Below are 12,599 nucleotides of genomic sequence, written 5' to 3' on the forward strand. Positions count from 1 at the left end.
TTTTTTCCCCTCAAACCAGTTTACCTCAGTTTGCATTAACTTGCATTGTAAGTGATATATTTACATAATAGAATCATTTCTCTATAAAACTGCTGTGTTAGTCTGGACACAGTACACAGGCTTCCATACCAAAAAAAGCTGAAAACATGATAATTAAAGAGATCAGAGGAAATTTGCATTCATTTAAAAGTAAATAATGTAACCAGAAGTTTGCTTTAAATCTGACCAAAAAAGTATTCCTCTTCACAACAGGAAGTGAACTCCTGGAAGTTATTTTTGTGTGAGATTGTCAAGGCAGAAAATATCAGCATATTCAGAAGAAATTAAATTTCAAGAAATCAGATTGATAAATAGACAGTAAAGAAAATAGGGTATACCCTGTAACATCCATAATAAAAAGATTTTAAATGCTATTGGTATATAAGGGACAGACCACTAGTAAAGGTTTTTATGCTGCTTCTAAAAAGCATCCTCTGTTGCTGAACACAGAAGACTGAATGAGGTGAACCACTGGATTCATCCAGCAGGACATTATGTAGTTTGTAACTTTCATATGTTCCTTTAAAGGTACCTGTGACTTTAAGTATAATGCAACTTGCTCCTGCTTCTTACTTGCATTCTTCTGAAATAAATGCACATTTGTTACTCCCATTCTCATGTTTTTTTGTACAAAAGCCTTTCAGTTAAGCTGTTGCTGGCTCAACAATTTATGCTAATTTTTCTCTTATTTTAGTAACTACCCCTTTTTTTTGGTAAGAAATTCAAAGTGTTTATTACTTCAGGTTTGGATATATATTTCATCAGCAAATAATATGAAATAATATTGAATTCCCTTTCCATAGCCCCAGACTTCAAGAAAATGTCACAAATATAGCTAGAGGAATGAGTGTGTATCCTGAGAAATGCCAGCAAGGATGAAGGTTTAGTGAAAGCAGTTACATTAAGTAATTTATATCTGATGTTAGCTATGAACTATTATTTTTATATAAATGGTTACCTTTATACTACTTTTGCCTGAAGAGTAATTTCAGGAGTAATTCAAGTAATATGCAGTTTAGTAGTTGTTCAGCACTGCACACTAAAATTAGCATGGTGACTAGGATCTCCTTTAACTTTGAAATTTACCTCTTGTAGTCTTCACATAAGTATTTCTTATCTCAGTAGTTTAAAGGTGGTATTAATAGGTTTTATTCTCTTCTGTTTTGCCTTTTTTTAATTTCTCAGGAATCTAGGTCTAATGCTGATGATTTTTTCAAAGACCTAAATTCACACTGCCCACAGGAAGCAGTGATGCAAGAACAAGACATGCCATTCCTTCGAGGTGGACCTGGAGTGTACAAGGTAGTGAAGACTGGCCCATCAGGTCACAACATCAGAAGCTGCCCTAACCTTAGAGGTATCCCAATTGGAATGTTAGTTCTGGGAAACAAAGTCAAGGCAGTGGGCGAGGTATGGATCCTTGTAGCTTCAGTTCATGTCTTCATAGATACCAGTATATAACAGTAGTAACCACAGCAAAAGAATCTGCTTCTCTTCAGGTTTGCTTTTCCCCTCCTCATGCTAAATACTGGCCTTTGAACTTGGTTTATGTTAGCAGTACTAATGCAGTCATGTCTCTTGCCTTTTTGCATTGATTGGAATAGTGTTAAAATTGCACTGCAGTTGCCTGTGCTTGCTTATGTATTTCTGTTACAGTATTCCTTACAAAATTGTGTTTCTTGATCTACTTTTGTTCTATTCTTTGAAAGAAATCTGTTTCATTATAAAATGTTTTCCTAGGACTTAACCATTTAACAAATTGCTGTTTCTCTTTACTGATTGTATTAATTTGTTTAGTTGCTGAACTATTGTTATTGTTCTGGGCTGTCCAGTTGTGGTGTTTTATGGTTAAGAAGGGCTTAAGGATGAAGTGTGTCATGCTATTTCCTAAATATAATATCAGGAACAAAATTCATACTTACAAAAACCTTTCATGTTTATCTTGTTATTATCTCCTGTTGCCACCATCGATTAGAAGGTATATCTTGTTGACTATTTCCCTCAAGTTTTATTTAGGCTTATATGGATTTTCTGAAGTTTTCTGAAGTTGTGGTGTTGGTGTTTTTGCTTCTTCTGAACATAAATAGGTCTAAAATTTTTGGAATTATTCCTAAATGTGAATATGCCATAAATAGGTTTGGTACTTCAGTCTGCCTCAGCCTGTGGCCTTAATTTAAGAAACTTTTTTTTTTAACATTTACTTTGCAATAGATTGAAATTTAATGTATTTTCCAGATACTATAAATAGTTGCTGAATCATACTACTGAATTATCTGAGAAGTCAATAAATTCTGCTTTTTTATGTGTGTGCATCAGGTGACTAATTCAGAAGGTACGTGGGTGCAAATGGATAAGAACAGCATGGTAGAGTTCTGTGAAAGTGATGAAGGCGAGGCATGGTCATTAGCTAGAGACAGAGGTGGAAACCAGTACCTTCGACATGAAGATGGCAAGTGGTTGTTTTCTTTTATTTTTTTAAATTAACTTTTAAAAAAATAAGCAATCTAAACAGGAGAAATAAAGAAGTATCTGGGTTTTGAGCGGGTACAACATTACCTTGTGTATTTTCATTTGAGTTATGTTGCACGGTAAGACTTAAAAGTGTTTATAAACATTCTTTAAATGATTTTTTTAAAAACAGTCAAAATATTTCCATATTATTTCTTCTTTACCAGTTTTGGACAATAATTTTAACCATCTTTTTTCTTTTAGCTCTGGGGTTAATTTTTATGCATCTGTTTTCCAAAACGTGTCTTTATGAAAAGCTTTGACTTCAGCAGTAATATTCTGCTTGTATTTTTAGGTCACATTTACTGTCAACCTCTTATTTGTTCGTTTTAACAGACTCTTTGCCATTTTTCTGGTTTTGACATTTGGTGCTGAAATTGATTTCACACATAGATACTCTAACAATTATCATCATATTACTGTATTAGAACAAAGCAATTCCTTGCTGAAACATAAGTTTTTTCTGTAGGCTGTTGCAACTTGACTTTCAGGTGTAAAACCTTCTGCAAAGAAAGGAAATAGCCAAGAGTTTTTCATTAAATATATAAATGTTTACATAATAAGTTCAAACACTCCTGTAAAAGTTATAGCTTTTCTAATTTTAGTGATGTCTGATAATACCAAGTTCTGAGATGCTCGAAGAGCCCAAGTAGATTCCATAAACTGAATAATTGTGAATTGGAACAGTGCCTTATTTTTGAAAGTACACATATTCAATAATAGGGTTGATAAATTCATTATTTTCTATTTTTATACAGGGTTGTTTGCTTTTCCATTAGAAGATAATTTATCTGAAATTAATATATTAATCAGTGTGCAAAAATTTCTGTTGCAGAGTGCTTATTTTGAGAAATACATTTAAATAACTTGACAGTATTTTGCATTTTTAAGTAGTCTTGTCATCTTCAGTATTTGACCTATCATTTCATGTTGTCTTAAATTTCTCAAAGTATATATGTGTTCTAAGAAAGAATCACAAATCAGGAAGACTTTAAACAGAACCCTTGTTTGAAGATGTGTCTTCAAATTCTTAATGGTTAGGCACTATTACTGAAGGACATCTTGGAATATAGAATTGCTCTCACAGAAAAACAGAAATGCAAGCTCCAGCCTTTGAGGACAAAACTCTGTAGTGGCATTTCTTCAATACAGCTCATAGAAATACCATCTTAGAAACTTCCTGATATGAATCCCGCGCCTCAATATACCAGTTGTTAATCTTTTCTAGATGAGTCTCTTTTTACAGGTAGGGTGAAGATGGATGTCTCCTGTGCATCCAGCTAAAGCAGTTTAAGCAGTTATCAGTGCAATTACTGAGATTTTTCAACCTGTTCTAGGTTCCTAGTCCACCTCAGTGCCATGTAAAATTTCATGCACTTACGCCATATTTGAAAGTTAGCTTAAACTGATTGTTCTTATTTGCAATGAAATTATTTCACAATAATTTATCATCAGTTTCAATGCTTTTGGTAGAGGAAAATAATAAGAATCTGCAGGAGCTCTAGCTAGATTTGCAAATGTCCATTTTTTTATCCATGAATAACACCATCTTTCACATTACATTCATATTTTCATTATTTAATAAAATTATAATTAAATTCCCCTAATGCGTAGGGTTTCTGTCAGAGACAAGGCAGAAGACTGAATAGCTAGGTCTGTAGCCAGGTATCCAGTAAAGTACTACAGCAAGATCTAGAGTAGCTCTGATTGAAAAAATTCTAGATCCTTTGTTTTATAAACTGACTTTAAATTTCCAGCTTTCTCTCAAAATTTATTTTTAACTTGAGTAAGTTATGTAGAGTGTGTACTCCAAAATGCTTTTGTCGTGAAATGCAATTTTTTAAAAATTGCTTTTTAAAGAGTTGTGGGTTTTTTTATTTTATCCATATTAATTTTAGTACACTGGCAAGAAAAAAAAATTCAAGATTCCAGCTCAAGCTTTTAAACCTGCATTTGGGATATTTCCTTTGAATGCTTTCATATATATTGTCAGTTGGAATGGTATTTTTGACCAATTAAGTCAGTAATTTCTCTGTAAATCTGAATAGTCAAGTGGATTCTGTCTCATTTGTTTTAATTCTGCTGCAGTTTTGAATATTATTACATACTCCTTTGGGTTGGAGGTTGCTTTAGTGTCATGCAGAAAGTAAAATTATAGTACTCATTTACAGATACAAATAAATCTGTCAGGAAAAAATTTCTTGTTTTCCATGAACTATCGGGGGTAGCCGCAATTAAATGTTTATTGGCTCTGAGTTTGTCCCTCTGAAAACCATCCTTTCTCCACCTTGCTTTGTCAAAGGGATTTTAACAATTGCTGTCCAAAGAATAAGCACTGCTGAATAATGTTTCTGGAAATAAAAGGTGTTAAATAATAGCATAGCTGGCAACAACTCAGTCAAACAAAAAACAGTCTACATAGTATTACGTCCTCTGTCTTAATATTTTTAGAGCATAAGTTTTGAAGAGCAGATATGAGCTTTTTTGAAGAAAATTTAGTCGAGAGGAAGAGTGCTATCAGTGAAAATAAATATCTCCCTTTTGCTTTGTAACTCATCTTTCTAGTGTAAATCCATTACTCAGGTCTAACTTTGAAGTGATGTGGTTTTTTTACAGAGCAAGTCCTTCTAGATCAAAATGTGCAGACTCCTCCCCCAAGTCCTTTTTCAATACAAGCTTTCAGTAAGGGGACAAGCTGTAGTAATGGACAAGGGTTTGATTATGGCCTTGGAAATAACAAAGGTATGTTTTTACACTCATATTTTTAATAGCTTTATTTTATTAGTAATTTTCTGCTTTTTGAGGCACCACAGGTCTTCTCCAAAACAATAGTATAATGAATTGCAAATTGTTATTTTGAAGAGAAAAAAGTGCTTTTTTCTCTGCTTTAGTTTCACTCAGTCTAAGTATTCTGTATGAAAAGGATTAACAAAGATTTGGACGTTAGTTTTGGATTTCTGCAGTGGTAGGCACAAAACTGAGATGCTGAAATGAAAAATACATGTAAAACAAGATTAGAAAACTATTTGATTTAGAAAGCACATGTTTTTAAAAGTCCAGAAACATTTGTCATCTGACTTGACAATTTTTAAGTGCCTTTAGTGGGTTGACAAGATAAAACATCCATTTAAAATTTGTTGTGAAATTAAAAAAAGAAGTTGTAAGACTGAAGTTACCTTTCAATCACATGGATACCAGTTAGAACTGCTGGGAAATAAATAAATTCTATTTTTTTTACTGATATAAAAGAATTGGTTTTTTTATTCATGGTTTGTTTTGTTGGCAAGATCTAAACACATATGTAAAAGCCATCAAAAGAAACTCAATCTGCATGACTTCTGTTCATTTCTTTGTTAGTTCTAGCAGATTTAATAATACAGAAGGGACTTTTTCCATGAGGTTCTTGAGAAACATTCCTGAAACATGGAGCTCTATTATTCTTACACTGCTATTGTCTATGCCACTACAAATAGGGGCCTAAGGTGTGCTATGTTTTTTTTAGCACCAGCATATATTTCTTCATGGTATCCTGAATAAAATAACTTAAAACTTATTTTAAAGGAGAGAAGATTAGGAAAATAATTATTCCTAAATAGTCTATTCTGTTAATGTCACAACATTTCACAGTGGTTTGCTCTGTAGAGAGTGGTTCGTACTTGTCTGTGCATTGTTATAGGACACCCTCTTTTTTGGACAAAGGCTGGATAAGTTGAAGCATTTTCCTTTTGTTTTATAGAGCCTTTTAAACCTTCTTTTCCCAGTTCATCCATACTCATTGCAGAGTAGTGGTGGAATCACAAAAGTGGAAGTATCTAAGATGTGAGGCAGTATTACAGCTTGTCTCTCAATGTCAATTGTGTAATAGTGCAGAAATATTATCTGTTGATTTTTCTGCAAAAATGTATTAAGACAACATTTTTTTTCTTCTGTGCTGTCCAAAGATAAACTCTTTGAGATGACTATGCTATGTTAACAGGCATCCTGATTTCTGAAGACATTGTGATTCTCTTTACTACATCTTAAGCAGTTCAAAGGTGTTTCTTTGGGATAATATAGTTACAAAACAGTTGGAAGCTACTCCTGGCATTGCATTCCGTACTATTTTGTATGCATTATTTTCTCAAGATACCCTCAAGTTGTGACATTTAGTGTGAATGAGCAGCTCAGCTACATGACTTCATGCAGTCTGTGTACTGTATTTCCTTCTGAATTGCCCAAGAGTGGAGAGTTGTTGGCAGCTATATTGAAAGAATAATGGTCTTACTTTCCCAAAAATAGAATTCTTCAGCTGTACCATTACTTTGTATGCAGTCTTTCTGTATTCTCAGGTCTAAGAAGCTCTGAGTTTTGTGAAAAATTAGAAATGGAAGGCACAGGAACAATCTCTTAGGGGAATTTCCGAAGGAAGCAGTTCTTTTGGAGGGGCTTGTTTTTTAAAAGTACTTCTATCCGAATGTCCTGGTTTTGATAAAAATTCAGTCCCATCTAAGCGTGTTTCAAAATAACTGATCAAATCTGAAGATCACCATAATATGTATGTAGTTCTACAGTAGGTAATAGGGTTTCCTACTGTAAAACTGTTAATTTAGGTTTACAATATTACCTGCAAAAAAGAAGACTTGACTTCCCAAAGAATCTGTTTGATTTAGCTGTCTTCTCTCTTCCAGCTTTCTGTGTTACAGGCAAGTTTTTAATATTCGACATGATTGGCCCTACCTACCTCCATATTTGATTGTTGTGGACAGATGACTTTCAACTTCTTCTCAGATATTCTTCCCTTTAAAATAATTACTCATTTTAGGAATTAGGCATGTTACATTTAAGAATAATAGTTTGTCAGACATGTAAATCATAGAATGGCTGGGGTTGGAAGGGGCCTTAGAGATCACCTAGGTCCAAACCCCACCCTAGACCTGATTGTTCAGTCACTTCTGAGTTTTTAAGGTAGGAATGATAGCTGCTGAAAGTAGTTTTTAGGTATGCTACTTCCAAAGCAGTGAAATAAAATTGATTCATTGATTCCTGTAGATGATTTTTTTTTAGAAGGACATTCCAGCAATTTTCTGGTATTTTTGTCTTCTTACTTTTTAACCCAAAATATCAAGAAAATAAATTCAACTTAGAAGTTCTTAGGTAGTACTGGGTTTGATACATCTACTGGTCTTTCTCAATTCCTTAAAAAGATATTTGATAATAATGCAAAAATCTAAATTCTGTGTTAGCTGCTAAAATTCTTTACTAGGTTTTCTACAATGCTGTCAAAGTCATAGGAATTTTCAGAATAAAGTGGCATTGTTAGGATTTGTCTGGTTCCAATCAAGAATTTGAGAGAATCTCAGGTGTTTCCTATCTCATATTACTAAGTATACTTCGAGTTACAACATGGTGTAGCCTTCTTACTGAGGCATCATGTATTTCTAATGCTCACATAGAGTTTTTTGAAAATTGACATTCAGAAAATAAAACTCTTGATTTTAAAATGCTAGTTTTGTTGAAGGCCTTCATTTGCCTCACAGCAAATGTAGGTAATTCTTCAGAAAACCAGTTCCGGTTTCTTAAGCGGTACTCATGGATTTTTAAAATTACCTTCAATCTGACCTCCAAAACCAACAGAATAGTTTTAAAAATATTGGCAAAAATGAGCAAATATTTACCAAAGCATTGGCACAGAAATACATTTGCCAAAGCCTAATTACATGTTAGCTTTCCCTTCTCATCAGTTTTTCTAATGTTTTTTCTGCATGTACTGTTGCATGTGTGTATTACTGTAAATGCTAGGGATTTCTGTTTTTTTCTTTGGCTGCTCTTCATTTTTAAGCAAGGCAAATATAAATCTCTATTTTGAAATGTTTAAAATAACTGCAGTAAAATATCCATGAGCCTTAAAAACCAGTAATTTTATTGCCATGCATGGAGTGGGATTTTTATGTTTAGCCACAACCAGAGTTGTATGTGGCTAAACGAGACTTATGAGCTTTATTATCATCATTTAAACTTTGAGCACCATTTTACTCTGCCTTTCTGGAGAATGACAGGTAACAGGTTGTAGTTTTGACTGTTTTGCCCACTACAGGTGACCAACTGAGTGCCATACTGAATTCCATTCAGTCACGGCCAAATCTCCCAGCTCCTTCCATCTTTGATCAAGCTGCAAAACCTCCCTCTTCCCTTGTCCACAGTCCATTTGTGTTCGGACAGCCCCTTTCCTTCCAGCAGCCTCAGCCACAGCTTCAGAGTAAGTTTGTCAGCCTTACCTGCCTCATCAGTCCATTTCTGCAGCTTTGACATTGCTGTTCTCAGTTGCTTACCAGCTACTAATCATCCCACAGTGCACCTTTCTGGTTTTGTTTTTTTTTTTTTTTAAGTTTTTCATGATTGAGAAGCATGTGAGGTAATGCTCCCAAAGAAGTATACTTGTTCAACTTTAATTTTTATATTGACAGTGTTTTGGGTTTGTATGTGTTTTTCACCATAGACAAGTCATGAAAGTGCATTTCCAATATTTTATGCAATTCTGGTTTATAAATAAGTTAAATATTTCATATGGTACAAAATGTTGATAATTCTTTTAACATCAGTAATTTACTGCAGTAAGTACATAGGTATTAACTTTTCTTACTTCCTAAATTTCAATTTTTGTCATTGCTTCTAACTTTAGCGATGCAGCTGGACAGTGGGAATAACTTGGCGCTACTCATAAGAAATAATTTCTGTGGGGTGCTCAGAGGGTTGGCATGGTAATGAAAGTTTGCTTGTTGAGGTGAATACCAGCTAACCTGATTACTGATGGGAGGACAGGAAGCTGTTTTGATTAATGAAAATTAAAAGCTCAGCATTCATGATGGATAGCTGATACTGTACTAAATTCTCTCTTACATGCAGAACAGTTACAGCACAGGTCACAGGAATACTCCTTTATCCCTGTCTCCCACAAACTGTCTTTCTGAGGTGCCTTAGGACTTCCTTGTTGACCCTGGCAGTCAGTTCAATGTCTGTGTATATGCAGCCCTGCATCTCTCCAGCTCAGCTTATTGAAGTGACAGTGAAGTCTTTCATGTGAGAGCTAGATTAAGGTTTCTAATTCGCTTTTATGAGGATTGTCAGAAGTCTTTTGACTGTGATCTTGTGTAGTTCTGCTGGACTTAGACCAACCTCCTAATGCTTACACCATTCCAGCAGAATATTCCAAACTCAGATAAAACAGCTGACTGCCAGTGACATCAGCACACCCTCACTGAGAATTTGTCAAATATTTATTCTTTCCCATCACTTTTCAGTTTTTTTCCTATTGTTCAACAAGGTAAAATCAGTTACTCAGCTGTACATCAAAAATAACCCTAATTGTCTTATTTCAAATTTCAGATTATATGTCCTTTAGCATTTAGACCTATATTGTATGAAAACAAAAGCACCATTTTTGATTGCCCAACAAGATCTTGCTTAATGGATTTCTCTGTCCAAGATGTGTAGATAAACTGTGTTCAGTAAGGTGAATCCATGTTTTGTGTTTTAATAAGGATCCAAATCAAATGGAAGCCTGTTGTTTGTCAGGTAGGGGATGAACACTGGTGGTCTACCAAATAAAAAAAAATGATGAAACTAGAAAATTTTTTTGAACTGGTGTCTGATTTGGGATCTTAGCTTAGTAGAAGGTCTCAACCAATTTGGTGATTCGCCCTTCCAGAAGGGAATAAATTGTCAACCTGAGCTGGTGTACTGGTCACTGACTATGATTTGATACAAAGGCTTTTTTTTTAAACAGTTTATTATCCAGTGTCAGATTTGATGCAGATAATGTAAATTATTCTTAAAAGGAGAGAAATACTAACATTTTTGTTTTCACAAAATTTAAGAATAATATGGGAGATTTCTTGTTTAAATTTCCGTAGTCTTTTGCAAATCTGTTCATCCTCCATTTGCAAGTTCATCCAAATTCAACATATAGTCAGGGATGCCTGTAAGACTGTATCAATATACTTGTTCACTTAATAGTTTTATGCAGTTATATTAGAAGTGTAACAAAAACTCATTTTAAGTATACAATTTTAATTAATTACTTCTAAATCACTTCATAGCCTCCTGTTACCAAACATGTAATTAAAAGTCAAATCGACTAAACAACATATCTTAAGAGTCTACATCAAGTCAATTGAATTTTTGCCCTAGACATGCTTAGTTTTAGTTTCCAATTATGTGCTCCATCCTTAAGTGCTTCCTGCAGTAAAGATAGATTTTAAAATTAAAATGAATGTTTATAGTCAATATACTGTTTCATTAAATGGACTAATGATAGTCTAATAGTTGAAAAAAGTTGTGCCAGCCTAGATTTCCCTGTCTCCAGATGTTATATACTAAATGCCAATCTTGACTGCAAGTCAGCCTAAATAGATCAGTCTACTGTTTACATTTTCTGTTCTTCCTCAGATATCTCTACTCCTGGGGAGAAATTTGGTTTGGCATAATTCTGAGGAAAGCTAGGATCCTGCTGAATGCCCTCTAGAATTATTTCCTTAATTTAGATTTTTATAATAGGAAGAAAAATCTTGATATTATCTAAACATACTTTGTGCTGGTGACTGATTATAGTTTTCCTTAGAAGTGTTTGTAGGTGGCTGGTTTTTCAGCAGATTTTTCTGTCCTTGAGGTTTGGTTTGCAAATTCATCTTTCACTTAAGAAAGAAAGAAAGGATTTGTGATAACCTTTTATCCTCCAACACAGTGTCTAGTTTGTTTTTTTGGTTGGGTTTTTTTTTTCTTTTTTTCAGAAATATTACAGTTTAGGACAGTTGCCTCCTGAGATATGATGCTTGAAGAAATAAAATGTGTCTCTGTTACTCCTTTCACATCATAAATGAGTTACAGCAGCACTCTGTGTTATATCAAAGAATTTGTTGCAGAAGTAATATTAGAAAAAACAAAAGAGAAACTGTTATTCGGTTTTGTCTTACTTGCTAGAAACCTGTGAAGGGCTGATTGTTCTGTCCTGCTTAATTCCTTTGCTAATTTTCAGACATATTATACAAGAGATTGTTTTCTTTTTCACAGGGATAGACAAAATTAAGGTACTCTTGCCATTTATTTTAGTTCTTTGTCAGTCTTGTGTGCAACCAAAAGGGCAGAAAAGGTAGAAGAGCTGGCAAAACTTACCTTGGAGTACAGGGAAATCTGTATTGACTTGGAGCCTTAGCAAGAATTTTTTTCCATTGAGATCGCAAGCTTATGTATGTTTCTTCCTTGGATATTTGACCAAAACAGGCTGTAATTACTGCAGCCTGCTTATGCTTGCTTCTGAGAAGTTTGGAAGATCATCAGTAACAGATTTGCTTCTGACTGCAAATTCCTATACCCACAAGATTATTACTGGTTGCTTGATTTATTTGTCAATGAACTTGGTTAAAAGCATAGAAGACTCGAATTTCTGTTTGAGTTCTGAATGTAGGAGAAATGTGGAAGCGTAGGGGGTCATGGAAGATCTTGTTTCCCAACCTTCAGCAATGTGCTAGGTCATAAATCTCCTTAGATGTGGCAAGTGTGGGTAACAGGATCTTGGCGTGCTGCCCAGCATCAGTTACCAAAATTTGATGATTGGCTGTTGAGCTCTGGAGTTAAGGAGGGAAGTGAGAGACTTTGCAGTCACCAGTGTTAGACCTTTTTGCCATGTTTCCTCACACCTGAGTTCATACTGCAAATGAGGAATGAATTTCTGGGCTAAAAAACTTTGGACTCCTGTGACTTCTGATATTTTAACCTTCTTCCAGTGCAGCCCTGGCAGTTTGCTTGAGGTACTGCTTCCTGTCCAGCAGAAGCTGCAGTGCTGGGCTGCTGTTCAATACAGTGTCTGTCAGGCTGCTTCCTTTCCAGTTTGTGTTGCAGAGTTGCAGTCCAACCATCCATCATCAACTCCTGCCATTCTTGTCAGGAGTTCCTCAATACGTCCTTTCAGTATTGTGCAATCAGTTTCTTTTTGGTTTTGTTCCTTTCCATCTGGGTGCTGGTGAAATTGCATTTAGAACCACAGTTCTTCTGTCTGCATTTTCTAAAACTGTAGAGAG

At 34.6% G+C, this 12,599-nt stretch overlaps 1 protein-coding gene across 1 annotated transcript in view; it reads left to right on the forward strand.

The window, feature by feature from the left end:
* The window catches only part of MYCBP2 (MYC binding protein 2), a 175,664-nt gene that overhangs the window by 127,102 nt on the left and 35,963 nt on the right, over window positions 1–12,599 (forward strand). Inside the window, exons 53-55 of the mRNA XM_064408498.1 lie at window positions 1,225–1,449; window positions 2,356–2,488; window positions 5,164–5,289. Coding sequence (XP_064264568.1) covers window positions 1,225–1,449; window positions 2,356–2,488; window positions 5,164–5,289 — 484 coding nt within the window. The remainder of the gene's footprint in view (window positions 1–1,224; window positions 1,450–2,355; window positions 2,489–5,163; window positions 5,290–12,599) is intronic.

Source organism: Passer domesticus, chromosome 2 (assembly GCF_036417665.1).
Source record: "Passer domesticus isolate bPasDom1 chromosome 2, bPasDom1.hap1, whole genome shotgun sequence".
Classification (NCBI taxonomy): domain Eukaryota; kingdom Metazoa; phylum Chordata; class Aves; order Passeriformes; family Passeridae; genus Passer; species Passer domesticus.